We start from the raw sequence: 22,692 nt of genomic DNA, 5'->3' as shown, positions 1-22,692 counted from the left end.
TCTGGCAAGTGAAGGATTAGAACTCAAAGGCAAGTCAGAAACTCTGGTCCGGCCCTTAAAAGCAGAACATAATTCCATTTAAAAAAGAAAGAAAAATATATAGTTTCTTCTACAAGCATAGAGCACAAAAATTCCCCAAAATCCATTATTTCCAGTTATCCGAGGATAATTTTTGTCCTTTAAACCATTTATCTTTGAAATAACTCTGTCACATCCTGCTCTCTGTTCTGCTGAGGATCTTCAGCACAGTCTACACACACACACACACACACACACACACACACGGCCCAGTGGAAGCAAACACACAGAACCACAACATAAGAGAAACATTCATTCTGTTTATGTAATACCTCCACTGAGAGTTCAAGGTCAGTGACGTATTTCAAAAGAGACTTGAGGAAAACAGTCATTGACACCAAAGTGATGTGAGTTCTGTCAGTGCCCTAAGGAATTTATTCTTATCTGCTCTTAGAAAGGTTGAACGAGGTCATTTGTTGCCCCGTCTCTGATCTTGAACTTGGTCAATCAGATATCCTTGAGGGCCAAAACAACATACGAGAGACGCTCATATTTACAATACTAAGAAATCAAGAAGCAAGACAACTCAACCACCAACGTGATGTGTGCTTTGTGGCAGAATCTCTAGGTTGCTCTAGTCTAGTTTACTTTGATGTTTGGTAAAATTCTCTTGTATACAATGGACCTACAACAACAAAAATTGGTATGTCGTCTATGGAACATTGTGTGACAATGGATAGAAATGAATCAAAGACATTTGTAATAATTCATAATGCTGTAATTGAACTACTACATGAGAGAAACTTGGCTCTGAATATAACAATTTATTTAATGTAAACATATTTAAATAAATGTTTTACTTAAACTAAAAGGTAGCTATTTAATAATGAATCATACAAAACAATATAAAAATCATAAATAATATATGATAACTCCAATATTCTCCATAGTGGCTGCATTCATAGTCTTTGTGCAATCCAATCTCAAATTGTTGCTTTCAGTCAAGAAACAAATTTATGTAATTCCTCATTTCCATATAAACAAACAAATTATATATATATATATAATGTATGTATTTTTTTTTTTTTATGAAGATTTTTTACTAACAGACGTGAATAATATTTTTTTAAAGTGAAAAAAGGGCAGTTCTCCAAAGCAAAAAATGAGTGTCCTTCACACAATATACCATGCCAGAATGGATTTTCGAAATCAACACCAGAATTAAGTGTGGCCAAGAAAAAGCTTTTTATTGGTTTATTCAAAATCATCCTTGTCTGGTTTAGTCTGATCCTTCAAAAGATATGGAACTAGTCAAGATGGATGACTGCAGTGTGTTGAGGTTGACTTATCTTACCTCACTGAAGCAGGATATGCTGGGCAAAGAGATATGTGTGATGTTAAAAAAGTGTTAATCTTTTCTGAGCCGTGTACTCACCAGAAGCGTTCTTTAGATAACCGTTCGAGTCCACCGATGTGTACATGACATACGGGCCAGGCTGGTTCACACCGAAGGGCTGTGGGATGGATAGAAGTGATTAACAATAAATACAAAACACAAACAATTTGCAAAAGGAATTTTAATCAGAAAACTACTTTATAAGAAGCAAATAACAACCATCTCTAAAGGTGCCGTAACATTAGAAAAATCGGCAATTAGCAAATTAGCAAAACCGGTCCATTGTCTGCTATCAATAGTTTAGCGATATATGAAGCATGTATCACTTTTCAAACCAAGCAGCTTTCAATGTGGTGGATCCATGTGACTAACTTGAACCCGTTCAGTGTTCACCCTCACGCAAAATTCCCAATTGCATGGTTTCCTATTGAAATTACTGGGTTTTGCTTATGAAAATTCGTAGAACATTGGTAAATGTGACCGCATCTTAACTCTATGCACACACAAGACGTTGAGACCATGCAGGACACTAAAAACCTGCACATTGGAGCTATTCTGATAATATTGATGATAATTAGAATGACCCTGACTGCTTGTTTGCAAGTGTGTGTGTGTTTTCAGTTGAGTCCACAAAGATCACCACAGGTTACACAGGCCCAGCTCCAGTCTCCTACAAATACTGAGACACATGAGAGATGTCTATCAACAGCCAGCAGTAACGTGTGGCCAACACTGGCTCAGCGCCGGGGAGATGGGGCAGACCTGCTAATATGCCAGCTTCTCAATTATGGATACTTTTCTCTGTGCAGACAATAACCCTGGGAACTGCAAATGAACAGCATGCCAGGAACAGTGGGCATACATTTTTTAACAGATTTATTTGTGAGGCATGATTATGAGTGGGGAGGGGTGAAATGATTCCCTTGTTGTAAATGATGTTCCCCTGTAGCTGATGAATCCAGCCAAATGGACAATGTTGACAGGAAATGGCACAATCCTGGAGCAGAAGCTCTTCGTCACCTAGTGCCAAACTGACATAAATGAGGGAGAGGATGACCTGGCAGCATCAGATACAGATGAAAATCTTTCAGTCAAACACAACAGTGTACAAAGTACACGCTGACGTCAGTGAGACCGGAAGTCCCACACATTTCTTTGGACCTGAAAACCTACTCCATCGCCAACATCTAAGTTCAAGTTTATTATGCCATAGGAAAAACTGGCTTGCAAATTATTCGCATTTATCTGAAATACAAAATTATATTGTAACATTATAAATCTATCTTTACTGTCACTTTTGATCAATTTAGTGAACCCTTTCTGCATAAAAGCATTACTTTTTATAAAAAGATATATTTTATATAATTTTTAATAAAAGGATATTCTGAAATACGCACACCAAACTTTTGAATGGTAGTGTATCTCACAATGTGACTATATATCTTGCATTTGCGACCTTTTCTAGTAACTGGACATTTACTCTACTTTTAAATTGAAACCTCAAAAACTAAACATCCCAAATCCGCCCCTTAAGCAATGGAGGTTGTTTGTAGCAGAGCTTACAGAGCACCTACTATTATCAAGATTTTCTTACTGGAGTACTGAAGAAGCAAAGCTTTAATCACACAGGAAGACAACATTTGACCCAGACAAGAATGCCAAACATAATGTCTGCAAATTCAGAAGCCAGTTACAAAGCAAAAAATAACCTCCATTAAACTCTTCAGATTGGCTGAAGCATAGTAAACAACTGGAGAGCCTTGGGCTATAGCAACCATACAAGGACAGGTGGATAACCCATGATCTCGCTGATTAAACCATTAGACAAGCAAGAGACAAAAGTTGAGACTGAGCAAGCCAGAGAACACAGAGAAACAATGCAATGTAAAAGTGGAAAGATGAAGCATCAGAGGAAACAAAGTGATGCCTAAGACAGCAGAGAGGCGAGAGGCAGCTAAAAGGAGATAAACGTGTTTCGTGAAATATGCACCTGTTTCACTGAAGTGTCATTAATAGCATTTTCAGAAGAAGCACATTTTGAAGAAGAATCAAACTCATCAGATAGGCTCATGGTTTTCAACTATCGCTATATACGGGTAACAGTGAAGGATATTAGTTGGTTCTTTGGACCGCTGGGTTGGACTGCATTCTCACCAGAAGTAAAAACCACTCCTTGAGGTGTTTTTTTTTCTTGATTGTTTTGATGCAGATCCAAGTACAACTGCAATGTACATACACTACCATTGTAAAGTTCAGGGTTCGTAAGATTTTTTAAATATTTTATTCAGCAAGGACTCATTAAATTGATCAAAAGTGACAGTAAATACATTTATAATGTTATAAAAGTTCAAATAAATGCAGTTCAAATGAATGATATTCTGTTCCTCAAAGAAACTTGAAAAAAATGTATTATGGTTACAATAAAAATAGTAAGCAGAGCACCTATTTTCAACATTGATCATTCTTGAGCACCAAATCAGCATATTATAAAGATTTCTGAAGGATAATGTAACACTGAAGACTGCAGGAATGGCTGGATATACATTATACCTTCCTTACTGACCCCAACTTTTGAACAGTAGTGTATGCCTACAAGGACCCGAACAAAGAGAGAAAATGCACCAGGTTATGCATCAAAGGCTCCAAATTCACTAGGCATGAACAAGAACATGATCCTTTGGATCAAGTTAATAGTTTATAATATGCTGATGAGCAAAAATGGAAGATTTCAGATTGCCTACTTCCCAGGGGAGACACATTTTTAGGGAAAATGTCATTATTTTTGCAATTCCCCCGGATGCACAGAATTTGCACACTGCCCTTTTAAAGCTGTGATGAAATGGAAGTAGCAACATATCTTTTCTCCTGTATTGATATCATCATAAATGATTGGAGGAGTCCTGCATACGTCACCAGAGAGAAGTCTGGGGGTTTTTTTAACCAAAAGGTACAGTTATGACATTTTGATTAAACAATGAGCTCAATGAATTGCTCACAATAAGATGTAAAACACACATTTAGAAAATAGGTAAAGAGTGAATTTTCATTTTCATCCAGAACACATGAATTCATCTGAACTATATGCTTCTACAACTAACGTCCCCGTTTCAGCATCTGAATATTAATTCAGCATGGGACTGTATAACATGTATGTCAGGGGTCCTGTCGGAGCGAGACAGGAGTGCGGCCCATCTTAAAGAGCTCTTATTTAATCATAGAGCCCTCTGCTATCCACTGCCCTCAGGGCAAACTGTCTGTACTCGGCATATCACCAAGTTAGAGAACACATGTGACGTCATCTGTGTGTGTTTGTGCGGGTCTAAAGAAGAGGATGAACGGCTGGGCAGAACATGTATTATCTCTTCATTACGAAGGATGACAGTAAACGAACAAAGGTCTCTGACTGTGTATGTGTATGTCGCTCATGTATTAACAGAGTAATGAATTTCTTTGAGACCCTGCCAAGTGCACAGTGCTGCTCCAAAACACACACACCTCAGTAACATCTTTTCCTGTCTAATAAACTCAGAAATTGCTCTGTATTCTATAAATTGTGTACTATATATGGTGTCAGCCCTTCTGTTGTTCGAATTAAGAGCAACTGATTTGCCTACATGTTCACTCTTTTATACTCATAGTGCACTCTGATGTATAGCGTACAACTGATACTAACACCAACGCTTATTTCCATTCACTTCTTTCCACTATCTGCATTATGTGGCATTCTACTGGGAACAGTGACTGAGTGAATGAGTAAGTGATTTCAGATGCAGCTAAAGCAGATCTTTTAGCATTAAATCTACAGATAATGGAGAAAAGAAGAACATTATAGAAGAATGAAAGAAGAATTTGTGAATATGAAAAAGAAACAAAGTATAGAAGGCCTCACAGGCAACTGGAGAGAGTGTAGAAGAGAGAGAGAGAGAGAGAGAGAGAGAGAGAGAGAGAGAGAGAGAGAGAACAAGAGTGAGAAAATAAAAGCCTGTCTTCTCGTCAGAATAAGGACAGCTTTGTGACACACATGTCCTCGACCACAACAGCTAGCCAACAACGTCAAAGGAGCAAAGATAACAAGACAGAACTCATAGATAGTCAAAATCAATCAAAATACCTACATGCAGTAGTTAACTTATATATTGTTAATGTCAATTATTTAGCTAATATTTGGGATTTTTTAATTATCACATCGGACACAAGTTTTCTTCTATGGCAGATTAATGCCTGAAGTGATCATTTTATTTAGACAGTGTTGAACACTTGCACCAAGTTGCACATATTTTTTATATATTGATTCATTTTCAAAAATTATTATACAAATATTTCTTTCAATTGTTTTTGTAAATACCAAGTAAATATTTTTTTATAATATCACAAGTTTTTTAATTAAATAGTGTGATTTGATGGTTCAGGGCCGGTACGATTTTTTTGAAAGAAGTTTCTTTCTCTTCATGCTCACCAAGACTACATTCATTTGATAAAAAATGCAATAAATAGTAATATTGTGAAACACTATTCAAATTTAAATGAACTTTTTCTATTTGAATATATATATATATAAAAAAGTCAATTATTCCAGTGATGGCAAAGCTGAATTTTCAGCATCATTACTCCAGTCTTCAGTGTCACATGATCCTTCAGAAATCATTCTAATATGCTGACTTGCTGCTCAAGAAACATTTCTTATTGTTGAAAACAGTTGTCAGGAGTATATTAGTTTGTGTTTTGGTTTTGTTTTCATTCTGTTCCCTTTTCCGGTTTGCCTGAGTTCTGTTTGCTAGTTAGTTTCCATAGTTACTCATTAGTTTCACACCTATTCTTAGTTCCGTTGATTAATCTGTGTGTATTTAAGCCCTCAGTTTTCTCAGTTCATGGTTCAGTGTTGTCAATGATTTATGTTGTTGTTATTTATGTATTTCTCCCCACGTTCTCCTGAGTCTTCCGAGTTATTATTATTAAAGAATGTTTCGTTTCTGTTCTTCATCATTGTGGCATCATCACTGCAACCCGTTTCTGACAGTTGTGCTGCTTAATATTTTTGTGGAAACCATGATACATATTTTCTTCAGGATTAGAAATCTTTTGTAACATTATAAAAGTATTTACTGTGACTTTTGATAAGAACTAATTTCTTAAAGAAAACAACAACAGCAACAACAACAACAACAAAAAACAACCTAAAACAAACAACCCATACTACTTGTATATCAACCACTAACTACCATATATGCCTAAGATTTTTCAAAATTTTATTACAATTTCTGTTTTGCTTTGGAGGAAAAATAAAGTCTTACAGTGTTATATGTTGTTCACAGCACATTTAACTCAAATTTAACAATGACAAATAATGAAAGCTTATTAAATAGGCAAAATGCATAAAAGCGGCAGGGAATGTGGAGAACATTGTGATTGAATTTGTTTGATTTCTTCTGAAATCAGCAGGAACAGATTGCATGTTGGCCTGGTGATACTACACACATGCCATTGCCACTCGAGTAGAGTGTCTTGCATGAAAGAGAAGAAAAGATTCGAACTCACCTTAACTTTTCCTGGACAGTCATTGGAACAAAGGCCACTGAGAACTGCAGAAGAGAAAGAGATAAGGAAATCATAACTTTGTCCCATATATCTGGCCCTCAGACAAGTTGATTGCAGTGTCCATTATCAAATCCACACATCACAACACTGCTAAACACAGCCAGCACTACATTCACCACTGTTCATGTCACACAATTTAACAGCAACTCTGCTCCCGTAATCATCTTCAGCCAGGAATTATGCCTAGAGAAAATGAATTGGGCAAAATGTGCACTAAATTCCCACTAATGGTGTGAAATAAGAGCCAGACTTTCTGCTTCTCTTGAGGCCAAAATTGACTGTGCGTTAGAGAACAGCGCATATGAAAGGGAAAGTAAAAAATCATTAATTGCTCATTAGTGGCACACAAAGAACCATCTGTGTACTTGTGCATCTGTCTTTATCGAGACGCAGCGTTAGATTTTTAAACTGGCAGTGACAGGCAGCACTATTTAAAACAGTGAATAAGAAAGTTCATGATGGAAGAACAAAGTTTAAAGGGGGAAAAAAAATGTCTTTGAAAGTCTGTGATGGAAAAACAAATGGTGAAAATGTTTCAATCACAACTCGTCCTTTGGAAATTTCCAGATTTTCATATTTGGTCTGACAGGCAAATGTTCTGCATGAGTTATTAGCATTGAGAAATCAAATATGTGGCTTTGGTTTTCAAAGCGAATGTACTGAGGGGTGAAAGAGAGGTGTGACATGAAGATTGAAATAATTTTCATTCATGCATGGTCTAACAGTTTATTTCTGTGCTTGAAAGTCAAGAACAGAGAGATAAAGTAGCTATTTTCTAGACCTCTATGAATGAGTGAACTTGGTACAGGACAGTATGACTGATACCCCACTGTAATGTGTGATGGATAACATTTTACCACAGCACAGCTGCTAATAATGAAGGCAATGGTAGGAATTTGGGCAATAGGAAATCGGAGGTGTATTTCAGAAAAATATTTGTTGAAAAAAATATTTGAACACAAAATACTGTATGTTATTTACCGGTTAATCGCATTTAAAAATGACATTTTTTTACTCTGGAACAACTGAAAGGATTTTGTTCCAATTTTCTATAATACATACACATTCTATAATAGATACACCGCAATTAGTGCGTTAGTGCCATCATATCTGGCTATAACATGTCATAAAGCCTATAACACGCTTTCACACGTTTATTGTTTTTACATTTTGGGAGGAGTAAAATCTACATTTACATTTGGTTTGAACAACCAGATGCATTTACACTAGTCCAGTTGCATCCAGACTCCCAGACCACTTCCTGAAGTTGTTTGAGCGATTGGATTTAAAACCACCTCGAAAGCGCTTCAGAGGTCATTCACACCTGGGCCCGTATTCATAAAGAATCTTAATGCAAAGAGTAGCTCCTAGTGACAAAATTCTAAGAAAATTCTTAGAAATGTGGGCGTTTACTCTTAAAATTAAAGAAAAAATCCTAGTAAAGAAAAGAGTAATTCAGAAAGCATCTTAACCCTTAAAAGAGGTCTTAAGGTCAAAATTGTTAGGAGCACGGACGAGGACTTTTAAGAGGCTTAAGAGTTTCTTTAGCAGAGGAGAAAATGGCAGAAAGACGAAGAGGGAGAAGAAATGTGTTGCAGACAATGAATAACAGTGAGTTACTAAGACGCTATAGATTAGATCGTGCAGGGATCATGTTTGTGACTGATCTTATTAGAGACACGCTAATATCTCCGATACAGCGCATATGCCATAGCGCCAGAAATGAAAGTAATCACTACATTACGATATTTGCCAACTGGGAAAATTCCATGTTTGATACATTAAAACCAACATTCAAACCACCACTTAAATAGACATGCCAGCAATTAGTGTAATTGGAAAGATTGGAACAATTTTTATCATTCTAAGCCAAGCAAATACCTTATAGGAAATTAACAGCATGGTAAAAAAAAAAAAAAAAAAAAAAGGATTTATATACACATATATAATGTGTGTGTGTGTGAGAACGGTCAAATAGGAAAAAGTACGCATGTAATTTCAAAGTGAAGGCTTAGAATAGCCCCTATACTTAAAATCACTTTTTTTTTTTTTTTTGGACAACCAACCAATCACAGTCTTCAAAAGATTGTGTCATACATAGCAACGGGGTCAGCCCCGCCTCCTTACTAAGATGAAAGTTTTTGTCTTTTCCTTACTCAGAGTTGCTCTCAGATCGGTCCCGAATCGCTTTTAAGCTAAGACTCCTACGTAAAAGTTTTTAAGCTAAATTAAGAGTTTTCTGAGAGGATTCTTAGAATCTTTATGAATACGGGCCCAGGTCTTTTCACAATCGGATAGGTATCCGATCAGAGAAAACGCATGAAGTGACCAGATGTAAACAGGCCCTTTCTGATTTGTTAAAACTGTTCCATTTACACTTAGCCACATAAATGTGTACCTGCATACTGAATATCAATCCGATCTTCAATTCCAGTGCTATATGCAATATATATGCTTGCTGAAGAGATACTCTGCTACTCATCTGTGGCGGGTCATATCTGCGATGATGCTTGTTGCATTAGCGCTGTCATATCAGGCTACTGGGAGCCTGTATAACTCTTCCATGAGTAAAATTTAAATAAAAGGCTTCGACAACCAGATGCATTTACACTTGTACAGTATTGTTTGGAATGCGTCTCAAACCACCTCCTGAAGTGGTCTGAGTGATCGAATTTATATCAGTTTCGAAAGCGCTTCAGGGGGCTTTTAAGTACACCTGGTCTTTTCACGATAGGATTGCTATCCGTTCAGAGAAATGCATGAAATGCACCAGGTGAAAAAAGGCCATAAAAGTCTTTGCTGTCACTTTTGATCAATGCAATGCATTCCTGCTGAATAAAAGTCTTAATTTCTTTAAAGGGGTCAAGAAATGGAAAACCAAAATGTCCTTGATATTTACAGATATAAGAGGTCACAAATGTCAGCTCGTCCTGTTGCTCCGTCGGCACCTTTGTCAAAGTACTTTGTACTTTTGGTGAAAAATAAATGTAGCGAAGTTGAATACTTTATTTTTATTCTACTCAAGTAAAAGTACCACAATTATACATAAATGTATAAATGTATCGAAAAAAATAAAAAAATCTACTCAAGTACTGTAACGGAAGTATTTGTAATTAGTTACTTTCCACCTCTGCAATAAAACACATACTGCAAGCTTCATACCTCAAAGCTACCTCCCCGGTTTAAAATATGAATTTTTGTTTTCCACTCTTCTGAAATGCAATCATTTGAAATGTTTCATTCATGACAACAGAATTTTAAAACACACCTTAATATGCATATGTAAATCAAGGAGGTGCGCTCTTAACAACTAATGTGCGTCTATTAATCACAAGAGCGATACATCTTTTTTTGGTTGAAATCTACGGCAGAGCTAAGTTTGTCCCTCCGAGGCACCTCAAGCATCAAAACACGTGCACCGGGGGGTGGGCCCGGTGACTAGAGCCACTGCCCCTCTGACGTGCCCCTCTCAGCCTCTCTCCACAACAAACCAACCCTCGCCGCAGAACGTGATTCGACCGAGCCATCTCCCACCTCCATCATCAATCTGCCCTATTTAATTACATTTTTTGGTTTGGGCCACTACCTCAGAATGTCTGTACATGGCCAGGCCGTGTAGGAGGGCATGGACATGCTGCAAAAATTTGCCAATCACAGATGTGGGTGTTCATTTGCTTTCCTGAAAGATATAACGCTCTGTGGAACTGAATGTTTTTTGACAGAGTGAAAATGGGGGTGGAGAATTATATATATATATTTTTTTTTTACAAATATAAAAAAATAAAAAATAATTGTGGTGAAAAAAACAACAACTGCTAACTTCATAACCACCAAATAAAACTGTAGTGTTACTTCATGGGGTCCTGCAAAAACTAAGCAGCTGCCATAGAGATGAACGGGAATGCTATTGGATAGCTTTCTCCAGGTATTATGGACTTCCTTGTGGCAGACATCCTGGTGGCCTGAAGCTGTCAGATACATTTTAAATCTCTCAGGCTGGTGTTTGCATGGCTAATATTGAACACTAGTTTGAACATACAAACTGACATGCCTGCACACGCATGCTAACGGATAAGGAAACATGCACACATAGTGGAAATGTCTCCATCAATGACAAGTTACCAGCAGGGCTTGTGCAGTGAGCTGAAGCATGATATGCACGGTTATGACACGCTCCCATACGTGTGTGTCTGTGTGTGTGTGTGTGTGTGTGTGTGTGAGAGCATGTGAGGTGGTGCAGTGCCCACCTAAGAGTACAGCACAAAACCATTAAAAGACAGAAGGTTTAACACTGAATACCTCTAAACATTTATGATGTGCTTAATCCCAATGAAATGCCATTTTGTGAACTCATTTCATGTATAATGCGCTTGTTTACTGCCAGGGCTTAGTGTGAGCCTTCATATAAAGATAAGACTCGACATTCGTCTCTATTCCTCCCGCAGGCTCCATTTGGAGATCCTGGAAACCACTCTAATACAAAGAAATAAAAATGATCACACAGCGACATTGCTGGCATCAGACATCTATGATAAACTGAGGGGAAATGCAGAGCGGTAAAGTGGACATTCGAAAAACAATTAAATAAAAAACATGATGGTTCACTTCATTCATCATGATGACATCTTGATAAATGTATAAGGTTACGCAAACAATTTCCCAGACTGAACGTCCTATCCCAGGACGTCTGATTTGATTCTGTTTGAACAGCTTCAACTGTATATCTGCTTGTGGTGACAAAAGGAACGGATCCAAATAGTCTTGCAGTTTGTTGTTCCCAGGACATAGGGAGATTCCACGGAGTGAATATGCTGGGAGTTGGCAGTAACAATGGAATAGCTGTGATGTGATGGCTGTGAAATTGGACATGAGGCCTGCTGTTCTGTTCTGCACTGGTAAACCAGATGCCACCGACACTCTAAGTGTTTGTGTCTCATGTCATTCATAACAGCTGCCCCACACAGACGCTCACACATCATTACACCATCAGAGGTGGTAGAGCGCTACTTTATAAAGTTGGAACAAAACCTGTCACTCTTAATCTAGTCCATGAAAGTGGTGACCAGGTGGTTTCAAAGATGTGAGATCCCAGCCTGGAGTCGTGAGATTACGTCTATTACCATACCCTAACCCATTAGTAGCCAAGACGACTTTATGATTGGCTCTTAGTCTCAGCTGAGGTCAGGCAGTGATTACAGTAACACGCAGCACTCAGTCTCTCATCACCTAATCATTACGCCTCAATGAAAAGAAAAAACAGAACAAAAGACAACAACAACCTATCTCTGCACACTTAAAGGAACCGTATGTAAGAAATGTATTTCAATAAATCATAAAATGGCCCTGATATGTCACTAGACATTAAGAAATCATGTTCATTTCAAATACTTATATCACTGACTACAATAGTCCGGCCAGGATATTGTCATTTAAAAGTGAAGTTGCAGCCCTGAACTGATGTTGATGTTGTCATGTTGTGTTTTGGCCTGAAGCTCCACCCTCCACCTATCTACTAATCACGAAGTCAGTAGTGTTTCGGCATCCGGGTTGCCAGCTCTGCTCTAGTTACCACAGCTGCAGCTACAAACGTGTCGGATAAAAAAATGTCTAACGTTACGAAACCTAAAAGACCTCGTTATGAATACACCGCTCTACAATAATTTGAAAGTGATTGCAGTACCAGTTTTGGCCACAATCTTACATACGGTTCCTTTAAAGCTGTACTACTATCCTAGCACAATATACATAGACAACTAGAAGTAAACCATCATATCACCAAAAAGTGTAAATAATGTGGCTCTGTTTGTTTGAGCAGCCAGACACAGCAACATTGGCGATTAGTGAGTTAACTAATTGCATGAGATGGATGGATGGATGGATCGACTGAGAGACAAACAAACACATACAACTGTATAATGATAGATAGATAGATAGATAGATAGATAGATAGATAGATAGAGATACAGAGTCTGGTGTGTGACACCTTTCACTTTCCCTTCCTGATAATTCAGTGTCTCTCTCTACTATATCTGTCTAAAAAAATTAAATAAACTACTACTCTAACTAGTTGGAAGAAACCGTACAGCACCTTAAAACATCAACATGCACCGTTGACACACTTCCCACATCTTTTTTCAAAAGTGTGTTAAACAGTTTAGAAGCAGATCTTCTAGAAGTGGTAAATGCCTCACTTCTCTCTGGGAGTTTTCCAAACTCCCTGAAAACTGCAGTTGTCAAGCCCCTCCTGAAAAAGAGCAATCTGGATAAGACCATATTAAGCAACTATAGACCGATCTCAAATCTTCCTTTCATAGGCAAGATCATTGAAAAAGTTATCTTCAATCAGCTGAACAAATTCTTAAGCTCGAATGGATACTTTGACAATTTTCAATCTGGCTTCCGACCGCATCACAGCACAGAGACAGCGCTCATAAAGATAATAAACGATATTCGCTTAAATACTGATTCAGGAAAATTATCAGTGCTGGTACTACTCGACCTCAGTGCTGCATTTGACACTGTCGATCACAACATACTTCTTGACAGGCTGGAAAACTGGGTGGGGCTTTCAGGGATAGTCCTAAAATGGTTCAGGTCATACTTAGATGGGAGAGGTTATTATGTGAGTATAGGAGACCATAAGTCTGAGTGGACATCCATGACATGCGGAGTCCCTCAAGGCTCAATTCTTGCGCCACTCCTGTTCAACCTGTATATGCTCCCAATGAGCCAAATAATGAGAAAGAACCAAATTGCTTACCACAGCTATGCAGACGACACACAGCTGTACTTAGCCCTATCGCCTAACGATTACAGCCCCATTGACTCTCTGTGCCAATGCATTGACGAAGTCAACAGTTGGATGTGTCAAAACTTTCTTCAGTTAAACAAAGACAAAACTGAAGTCATTACGTTTGGAAACAAAGATGAGGTTCTCAAGGTGAACGCATACCTTCACTCTAGGGGTAAAACAACTAAACATCAAGTCAGGAATCTTGGTGTGACACTAGAGTCAGACCTTAGTTTCAGTAGTCATGTCAAAGCAATAACTAAATCAGCATACTATCATCTAAAAAATATTGCAAGAATTAGATGCTTTGTTTCCAGACAAGACTTAGAGAAACTTGTGCATGCTTTCATCACCAGCAGGGTGGATTATTGTAATGGTCTCCTCACTGGCCTTCCCAAAAAGACCATAAGACAGTTGCAGCTCATACAGAACGCTGCCGCCAGGATTCTGAGCAGAACCAGAAAATATGAACATATCACACCAGTCCTCAGGTCTTTACACTGGCTCCCAGTTAGATTTAGGATTGATTTCAAAGTATTATTACTGGTATATAAATCATTCAATGGCCTAGGACCTCAATACATTGCAGATATGCTCACTGAATATAAACCCAACAGATCACTCAGATCATTAGGATCATATCAGCTAGAAATACCAAGGGTTCACTCTAAACATGGTGAGTCTGCTTTTAGCTATTATGCCAGCCGCAGCTGGAGCCGCCTTCCAGAGGAGATCAGATGTGCTCCTACAGTGGTCACATTCAAATCCAGACTCAAAACACTTCTGTTTAGCTCTGCATTTACTGAATGAGCACTGTGCCGCTGTCCGTCCGACTGTTTGTACTGTACTGTATTTTATTTTATTTGTTTTAATTATTCTTATTTGTTTTAATTATTTTAATTTCTTCTATGTAAAGCACTTTGAATTGCCATTGTGTATGAAATGTGCTATATAAATAAACTTGCCTTGCCAAAAATAAACTTGCCTACAGTGACTGACAGGATGAAACAGAAAAAAAGAAGAAAAAAATGGCAAATCATTCATAAAATTCAATCTGAATGAGTGACATAAATGCCTCCCTTTATGAGTTCCCATGTACTGTTGCAACGTGTGGGACGGGGGCTTGGTTTACAGCATGACGTATTGCAGATTGAGGAAGGAGCGCACACTGGACTGAACAAAGGGTGCAGATGTTCCTCATTGCAGCTCATCTGCATTCTAATAAATGAACAGGAATGTAATCAGCTGCCATAGTTCTCCCTCTCTGCCTATAGCCAACACACACTTACTCATCCACACACACCACAAACACACACTCCAACCATAGTCTGTGTGTGTTTAGCACATGCAATCACAGATAATTACAGCACCTGGCCTCTCTCCTCCTCTTGTGCTCTCCTGCTAACCATTCACAGCTCATTTGGACTTCTTTTTTCCTCTATTGAGTTGTAGCTCAGAGGAGACTTATAAATAACGGTGTATGAGAATTTATGACACTAAGGAAAATAAAGGGGCAAGTGGGTGTTTTACACATGGCAAAAGAAAAAAAGGCTGCAGATACTGGGATGTAAATGTAGAACGGGCGAAAAAACTAAGGCTTCAACGTATCACACGTCTATGTTAAGACTTGAATTCTTTTCATGTTCTGCTTCAGATTTATGTGAAAACACACATGGCCTTGAGGACTTGGCAGCTTCGAACAGAACTAAATTGTTTATTTACTCCTCTGAGGACAAAATAGCAGGGCTTCCCCGGCAATATGTAAACCGCTGGGTAAAGGTAATTGCATTAGGACACAGCTTACATACCCACAATCCCTCTAGAGGACAAAAATGAGGCAAATTGGTATAATGCAGTGGTGTACGTCACCTGCCTTGCCTCATTGGACGGTGGTGGGTCAGGTGGGTCTCAGGAGCTTTCTAGTCTTTAATCATACTCCCATCAAAAATTGTTCCAGTATTTTGATAATGTTACGCATATATGAATATAAAATGACTTTACCTGCAGTACAGAGTAGTTCACAAACTGCAAATGAAATAAAGAATCTGTGACAAACTGACAGACATTTGAAAGTATTACAATAGATTGTAATACTCCAGCACTCTTTCTGTTTTCTGACTTGTCATTACATTGTGAGAAATTATTCAATGTGTGAGTAAACGGTCCAATTTAATCAAACTAAAATCAACTAAATCTATCAATCTAAATCGTGAACAATTTTAGACATTTTTGCAAACCGGTTATAGTGATTCATTTGTGAATCTGGCATTTAGATCTAATTCTAAACAGCTGATGGAAAACTCACATGACATGAAACAATTATCAGGGAAATGATTCCCTGGTCGGTATACACTAATCTCCACTATCAGGCATAGATTTTTCTGTAATATTTTACATGGGCACAGCAGTATTTCACTAGCAAAGAAATTTGCTGAAATAACACCCTTATTAATACAAAGGAGAACTTCTATGTTTTGGGCTGCAGAATGGCAGTTACTAGCATCTTTGAGTTTGAAGTCATTTGCAGCCAACTGTCTGAAGAAAAACACATCTCATAGCAATTTAGAGTACATGAACAAATGGACTATGGCGTTTTCTTTTGTGATTCATGTGAAATTCTAACCTAGTGCTTCTAAATGCAGCAGTGTTTACTGTTTGAACATGGTTGCTTAATGCATTTAAGCATCTGTGGACTGTCTCAGAAGTGCTGAGGATATAAAGAGCTAATATATTTAGCAGGGATGGGCCTTTATTTACAGTTGCATCTCAATCAGACTGCAAATTACCTCCCAAATTGCTATGTTAACCGTTCCTTAACCTCTCAATTACCAATTAAACATTTCGTAGGTGTTAAAACAAAGTTGTTTTCATGATCAGCTGTTGCCTTCTGAGTACTCGGGTACTTGTGTAAATATTTGTTTCTGCCAGTATCTCACTAATATTTACACCAATGTTCAAAAGTTTGGAGTCAGTTACAATAATTTTTTTTGTGAGAAAGTAATACTTATATTACTTTGTGCAAAAACACATTAAATTGATCAAAAGCGACAGTAAAGACTTTTACATTGTTACAAAAGATTTATTTCTAAATAGATGCTGTTTTTGATCTTTCTATTTAATAGATGAATCCTATAAAAACACGGTTTCCAAAAAAAAACAATAATAAGAAATGTTTCTTGAGCAGCAAATCAGAATATTAGAATGATTTCTGAAGGATCATGCGACACTGAAGACTGGAGTAATGATGCTGAAAATTCAGCTTTGCATCACAGGAATAAATTACATTTTAAAAAACATATACAAATAAACAATACAGTTATTTTAAATGTATAATGTAATAATATTATTTCACAAAATTAATGTTTTCACTGTATTGTTAATCAAATAAATGCAGCCTTGGTGAGCATAAGAACCTTCTCTCAAAAACATGAAAAAAATCTTACCGACCCCAAACTTTTAAACAGTAGTGAGTGTAGCTTCCAACTTACAGCAACACTCAGTCAAAAAGACGCAAACCACGTCTGTGAGACTAGACAAGCTGACGGTAGAGGAGTGCAGGAGCATGAAGTCATGAGTCTGCCATTATTCACAGAGAAACTGTATAAACTACAGACTCATAAAAGCAGCTTTATTATGGAGGAGAGTCTATTTGTATAAAACATAACATTTATATTGTATATAAACATAAATTCCACCTCTCACTCACACACACAAGTGGCTATTTGATTTGAAAGGGGCACAAGCATCTTGGGAGCACTTTGTCACTGCAGTAAACTACCCAGAGTGCTTCTCTCTTCAGAGCCAGGCATTCTAGCTTACAGCAGTCTCATTAAACAGCACATCTACAGGAAAGAGAGAAACAGAGCGTGCTAATAAGCGAGAGGAGGGGAGGTTTAGAGACTCTGGGTCAGTCTCATCCCTGTTTTAATCTGACACTGATAGAATGATCCTCACATGCTGTTACACTGAGGAAGCTAATCTCTGCGCTTGAGCTAGAGGAGGATCTCCCCTTCTTCTTTAATTAAAACACAGCAGGCAGGATTAAATGGCATCATGGCTGCTTTCTAGTGGACACATTTGGCTCTGGAAATGTCAGCTCTCCAAATGTCAGCACCCGGAAGCTCTACTGCCGCTACGGTGGCCAGGCTGGGAAAACGCCACATCTCATACTCACCGATCACTTTCACGAAATACGCGTCGGCCTCATAGTTGTTCTTCAAAGCGTGGATTACGAGGTCTTCCTTTTCCCCCTTGCTGAGCACGATCATATCTAATATACCCTGCAAATGAGAAATCAGAAACAATGTATCAAGCCCATTGAATCTCTCCCGTCTGATGAACACTCATATCCTTAATGGACTCCAGCAAGCTATTACGCTTCTTATCAGCCCCTCTCTGCAGTCTATTGGTCTCGCTCTTAAGAAAATGGTTGCGCAGGGGCTCCTGTACAGATAGCATCGTAATACTGTGCTAATGATGACTAGCTCGAATGCTAACGGAATGAGACTTGCGCGTGCTGTTTGTTTAATGAGCCTTTAGCGTCATTAGTTATGCAAGCATGAGGGAATCCGAGGTAATTGGCTATATTATGATTACGATGGGGAAAAGGTTGCGATACAGATGGAGAGAAGGGTCGAGCGAGGGAAGGAGTGAATCATAGAGGAAGATATAATGGCAAAATTAGACATGTGCATATAGATGCTTGAGGGCCGTCTGCAGCAGTGAGATGTTTCACTTCTTTAGGTGACCAAAGAACCACACAAAGAAATACAGACTCTCACACAGGCAAACACACAACATTTCTATAGCAGACAAACATGAGAAAGGCAGAAAAAAGGCATGAACAATGTAACAATGCAAATAATGGTTGATAAAAAAAAAAGAAAGAGATTTTTTTTTCTATATGCAAAATAATCTTTGATTCTTTTGATATGGGGTGAAATTATGGGCGGGCGATATGGCAAAAAGTCATACGATTTTTTTCAGGATTCACGATTTTATCACGATACTTTTTCATGTTGGTTTTACTATTTTGCAAGTGACTGAGCATTACAGCCAAACTAATTTATCTATTTAAAAAAAAAAGCCTTACAAGGTAACAAAATATAAAATAAAAATAACGGCAGACGTTTAGGCCAAAGTGGTGAAGATAAAAATCTATATAAAATAAAACACTCTTCACTGTATAAATTATACATTGATTCTTATTAAAGCTACTGTATTAAAGTTCTTCGGTCAAGATCAGTGAGTGATTTTCTCTTTGTCTTTTGTTGTTTTATTAACATTAAAGGGATAGTTCCCCCAAAAATGAAAATTCTGTCATCATTTACTCTCTCAAGTTGTTTTAAATCTGAATGAGTTTCTTTCTTCAGTTGAAAATAAAAGTTATTTTGAAGAATGTGGGTAACCAAACAGTTACTGGTCCCCAGTGACTTCCATAGTGTGTGTGTATATATATATATATATATATATGTGTGTGTGTGTTCAGCACAAGAAAGAAATTAATACAGGTTTGGAACAACATTAGAGTGAGTAAATAATGAGAGGAATTTTTATTTTTGGGTAAACTATCCTTTTAAGGACAAGCGGCAGCATGTTTACTGTTAGGCTGCTGTCACTTTAAGATCCGCATGCATCTAATATACAGACACGCATCCGATTTTCTCTCAAATGTTTGCTTTCACTTTAGACATAACCAACTGTGTTTATTTAAACCTTCTGTATATTTGACAGTATTAGCGCAATATGACTCGAAAGATAACTTAGTTCAGTGACCAGGCGATATTTGACAGGCTTTTAGTGAGCGCGCGTTTCGGGTGTATGCGCTCAAAAAAGCGCATGTTAGAATAGCGCATCAGCACGCGAATGAAATGTTTAACCGGCAAGGCTTTAAAGCACATGCAAATAATAAACTTTTGCGAATTGCAGTGTCCCGTGAGTGTAACTCTACCTTTGTGTTAACATGTGATGTGAATGTACGTCTCAATATACAGTATGTTGATTTGCAAATGATAGAATGCACTGTAGCATGGTACTACAATATTTCTTTAAAAGTATATTGTGGAGAGACATTTTAATCATCCATTATCAAAAATCATGATATCACACACCCCTAGGTGAAATGTGATCTGGACATTTGAGATTTACCCATTACTGTATGCAGATACTGGGAATTAGACAAGATAGACAATAGCCAGACGCATTCATGTGTGCGTCTTGAGTAAAATAAACAGTCCAATTAAACGACTCTGATCAAAGGACACTCAGAATCAATATAACAATACATAACAAGCCTTAAACATCAGTGAGATATACACAGCTCAAGGGAGGAGAGATAGAGCTCTCGCAGGGAAGCTATACGTTTGGACTACTAAGAGCAGAAAATAAGAGCTGAAGACCCCAAACCATAAGCACACCCTTAATTCTGTTCAACAGAAACAGTGCAGTGAATGATAAAAAGCCTTTTCACAGCCAATCTGAAGTCGGTAGTAGAATTTTTTAGCAAAATAAGAATGTGAAATGTAACAAGACATCAATTTGAACCCCTTGACAATAGGTCTGAAAAATCTGCATGGTCATTTCAATTTGAAGGGTAGATTGACTTTCAATTGTTTGGGTGTCAAAACATAAATGACACACCAACAAAATATTAAATAAAATAATATTGTGTTTGGGTCATGTGTCTAGAACCAGCATTTCTAGATGTTTTGTGTGTTATTTTAGTATTCTTTTTTATACTACTATAGTATTTATTAATATTAATGTACTGTAATTTGAATTAGCTTTTACTTTTATATTTTCAGTTTACATTTTTGTAATTTTGTAGCGTTTTTGTAATTTTCATTAGCAATTTTTTAATAATTCTGATTAGCGTTAATTTATTCATAATTTATTCATTTTTTAATTAATTTAAGTACTAAGTCAAATATATTTTACAAGTTAGTTACCATGCAACATTTATAAATTTCATGTTTTTTTTTTTTATTATTAAGTTTTTCATCTAATTTTCATTATTTCAGCTTTATAGCAATTAATGAAAACTATTTTTAATCGTTTTAGTTAACAACAACACTGTTGCTTATTCACATCAGGTTTAAAGAAGTCTTTAGACTACAGAGACTGCTACACTATTGGATGACAGGGTGTTAAGTATCAGAGACTGGGGTTTGTTGGAAATGTAGAGGGTGTAGTTCTCTACTCTCAATGTCAAAAGAGGAGAGAGCCTGCGCCACACCACTGGGGCAACATTACAGTCAGAGTAAATCAGATAATAACTAAAGCTCAGTATAATGCGGGTCACAGAGACATCAACCAGATGAAGAAAGAGTGATCAGGGACAGAGAAAGGGAGGGAGATTAAAGCATCGGCAGGGTTTTAATTAAAGCGCCAAAAGCAAGGGGAAAAGGCCAACACTTACGTCCTCATAGATGTCAAAAAAAGTGGCCACAACAGCCCTGGGGATGGCACTGAGGTCTGACTGTTCCCAGAGCACACGGAACATGCGGCCCACCTCCCGACAGCTCGCGTTATTACATGCCACGTTCTCCAGCAGGAATGCCTGCTGCTGCGTGCTGTGGAGAGAGAAAGAAAGGGAGAAATTACTGTTAATGTGAGTAGATCTGAGGAACACAATGCTAAAATGTATGCAAAGACACTGTGTCATGTTGAATTTAACCCTTGCTAATTAAGTTTGCAAGCATATAGCAGATCACTGAACTCTGACCAATTAAAGAGCATGTCTGAGCACTGAACACTACTTAAATTACAATATTATCCGCATACATGCACACACACACGCAGTGTGTAACAGTGGAGAAGCAGAGGGCTTGATGAGTGTGTGAGACTGAATGCCTGAAACTTGTGCACTGAACTTTTCGATCCCTAAATAAAAAAGTCAATTAAGCAGAACCTAATAATTCAGTGCTGAGTGTGGGGAAGCTGGATCTGGGAGACAGCAGTGAATTTTGAAATGAGATGCTTTTCTGCATTGCTCAACAACCCATCTGACAGGCCTCTACTTTATTCAGGACCCTTTTTCGTACATTTATTTCCCAGCCATTTGTCCCCCATAGTCTAATATTTACCAGTGACACTTCTCAGAACTCCTCTAATTTCAACCTGGGCATGCATGAGGCTAAAAATAGAAACCGTATGAAGGTTTTCTTCTCTTTCTTCCTTCTGCTGTTTCTCTTTGGTTTCAGGAGAAGGAAATGCAGATGAGAAGTGCACAAAACATACATTTGAAGCGTGTTAACTGCTGCCAACTTATCACAAAGCACATACTCCAGTTGAGCTGCATAAAAAGATTAAGCTGCATAAACAATGTTCCAGCTTCGAAACAAGTTGAGCTCTATAGACATACTGCTGATTACCACAGACAGAAATCCATTTAATAAAAACAAACAAAAAAAGTGTTTAAACTAATATCTATTTAAATACACTATTATTCAAAATGTTGGGGTTGGTAAATTGTTTTAATACACACACACACACAAAAAACAGTAATATTGTAAAATATTATTACAATTTAAATGAACTGTTTACTATTTTTATATATATTTAAAAATGTGACTTATTCATTTCCCAGTTTAGTTGTCCGGGATGGTTTGGCAGGCGATGAGTCTTCCTGTGTGGATTGTCTTGGTCAGTCTGGAGCTTGGTGCACTAATCTGTGCATTTCACAGCCAAAGCCCCTGTACACCTTTGCTGGCCACCCATCAGTGCAGGCTTTTTTTTGCGGGTGGGGGGGGGGGCTTTTGCCAAAGTCAGCCAGCCAAGCAGACAGACTTTGTCCCCTCACAGGATTAAATGACACCACACTTACTGCTGCACGGAGAACAGATGCTTTACTGAAGCTTTCACAGGTTTAACTGGCGGCCGTACACGGAAGGAA

At 37.8% G+C, this 22,692-nt stretch overlaps 1 protein-coding gene across 1 annotated transcript in view; it reads right to left on the bottom strand.

The window, feature by feature from the left end:
* itfg1 (integrin alpha FG-GAP repeat containing 1) overlaps positions 1-22,692 on the bottom strand; it is a 144,713-nt gene that overhangs the window by 28,265 nt on the left and 93,756 nt on the right. Inside the window, exons 11-14 of the mRNA XM_082162167.1 lie at positions 21,217-21,370; positions 17,974-18,079; positions 6,950-6,993; positions 1,454-1,532 (exon numbers count right to left, since the gene is read on the bottom strand). Of these exons, the coding sequence (XP_082018293.1) occupies positions 1,454-1,532; positions 6,950-6,993; positions 17,974-18,079; positions 21,217-21,370 (383 nt within the window). The remainder of the gene's footprint in view (positions 1-1,453; positions 1,533-6,949; positions 6,994-17,973; positions 18,080-21,216; positions 21,371-22,692) is intronic.

Source organism: Leuciscus leuciscus, assembly GCF_965113295.1.
Source record: "Leuciscus leuciscus genome assembly, chromosome: 2".
In the NCBI taxonomy this organism is placed as follows: domain Eukaryota; kingdom Metazoa; phylum Chordata; class Actinopteri; order Cypriniformes; family Leuciscidae; genus Leuciscus; species Leuciscus leuciscus.
The sequence above is the reverse complement of the archived record's forward strand: the minus strand, read 5'-3'. Positions and strand labels throughout refer to the sequence as shown.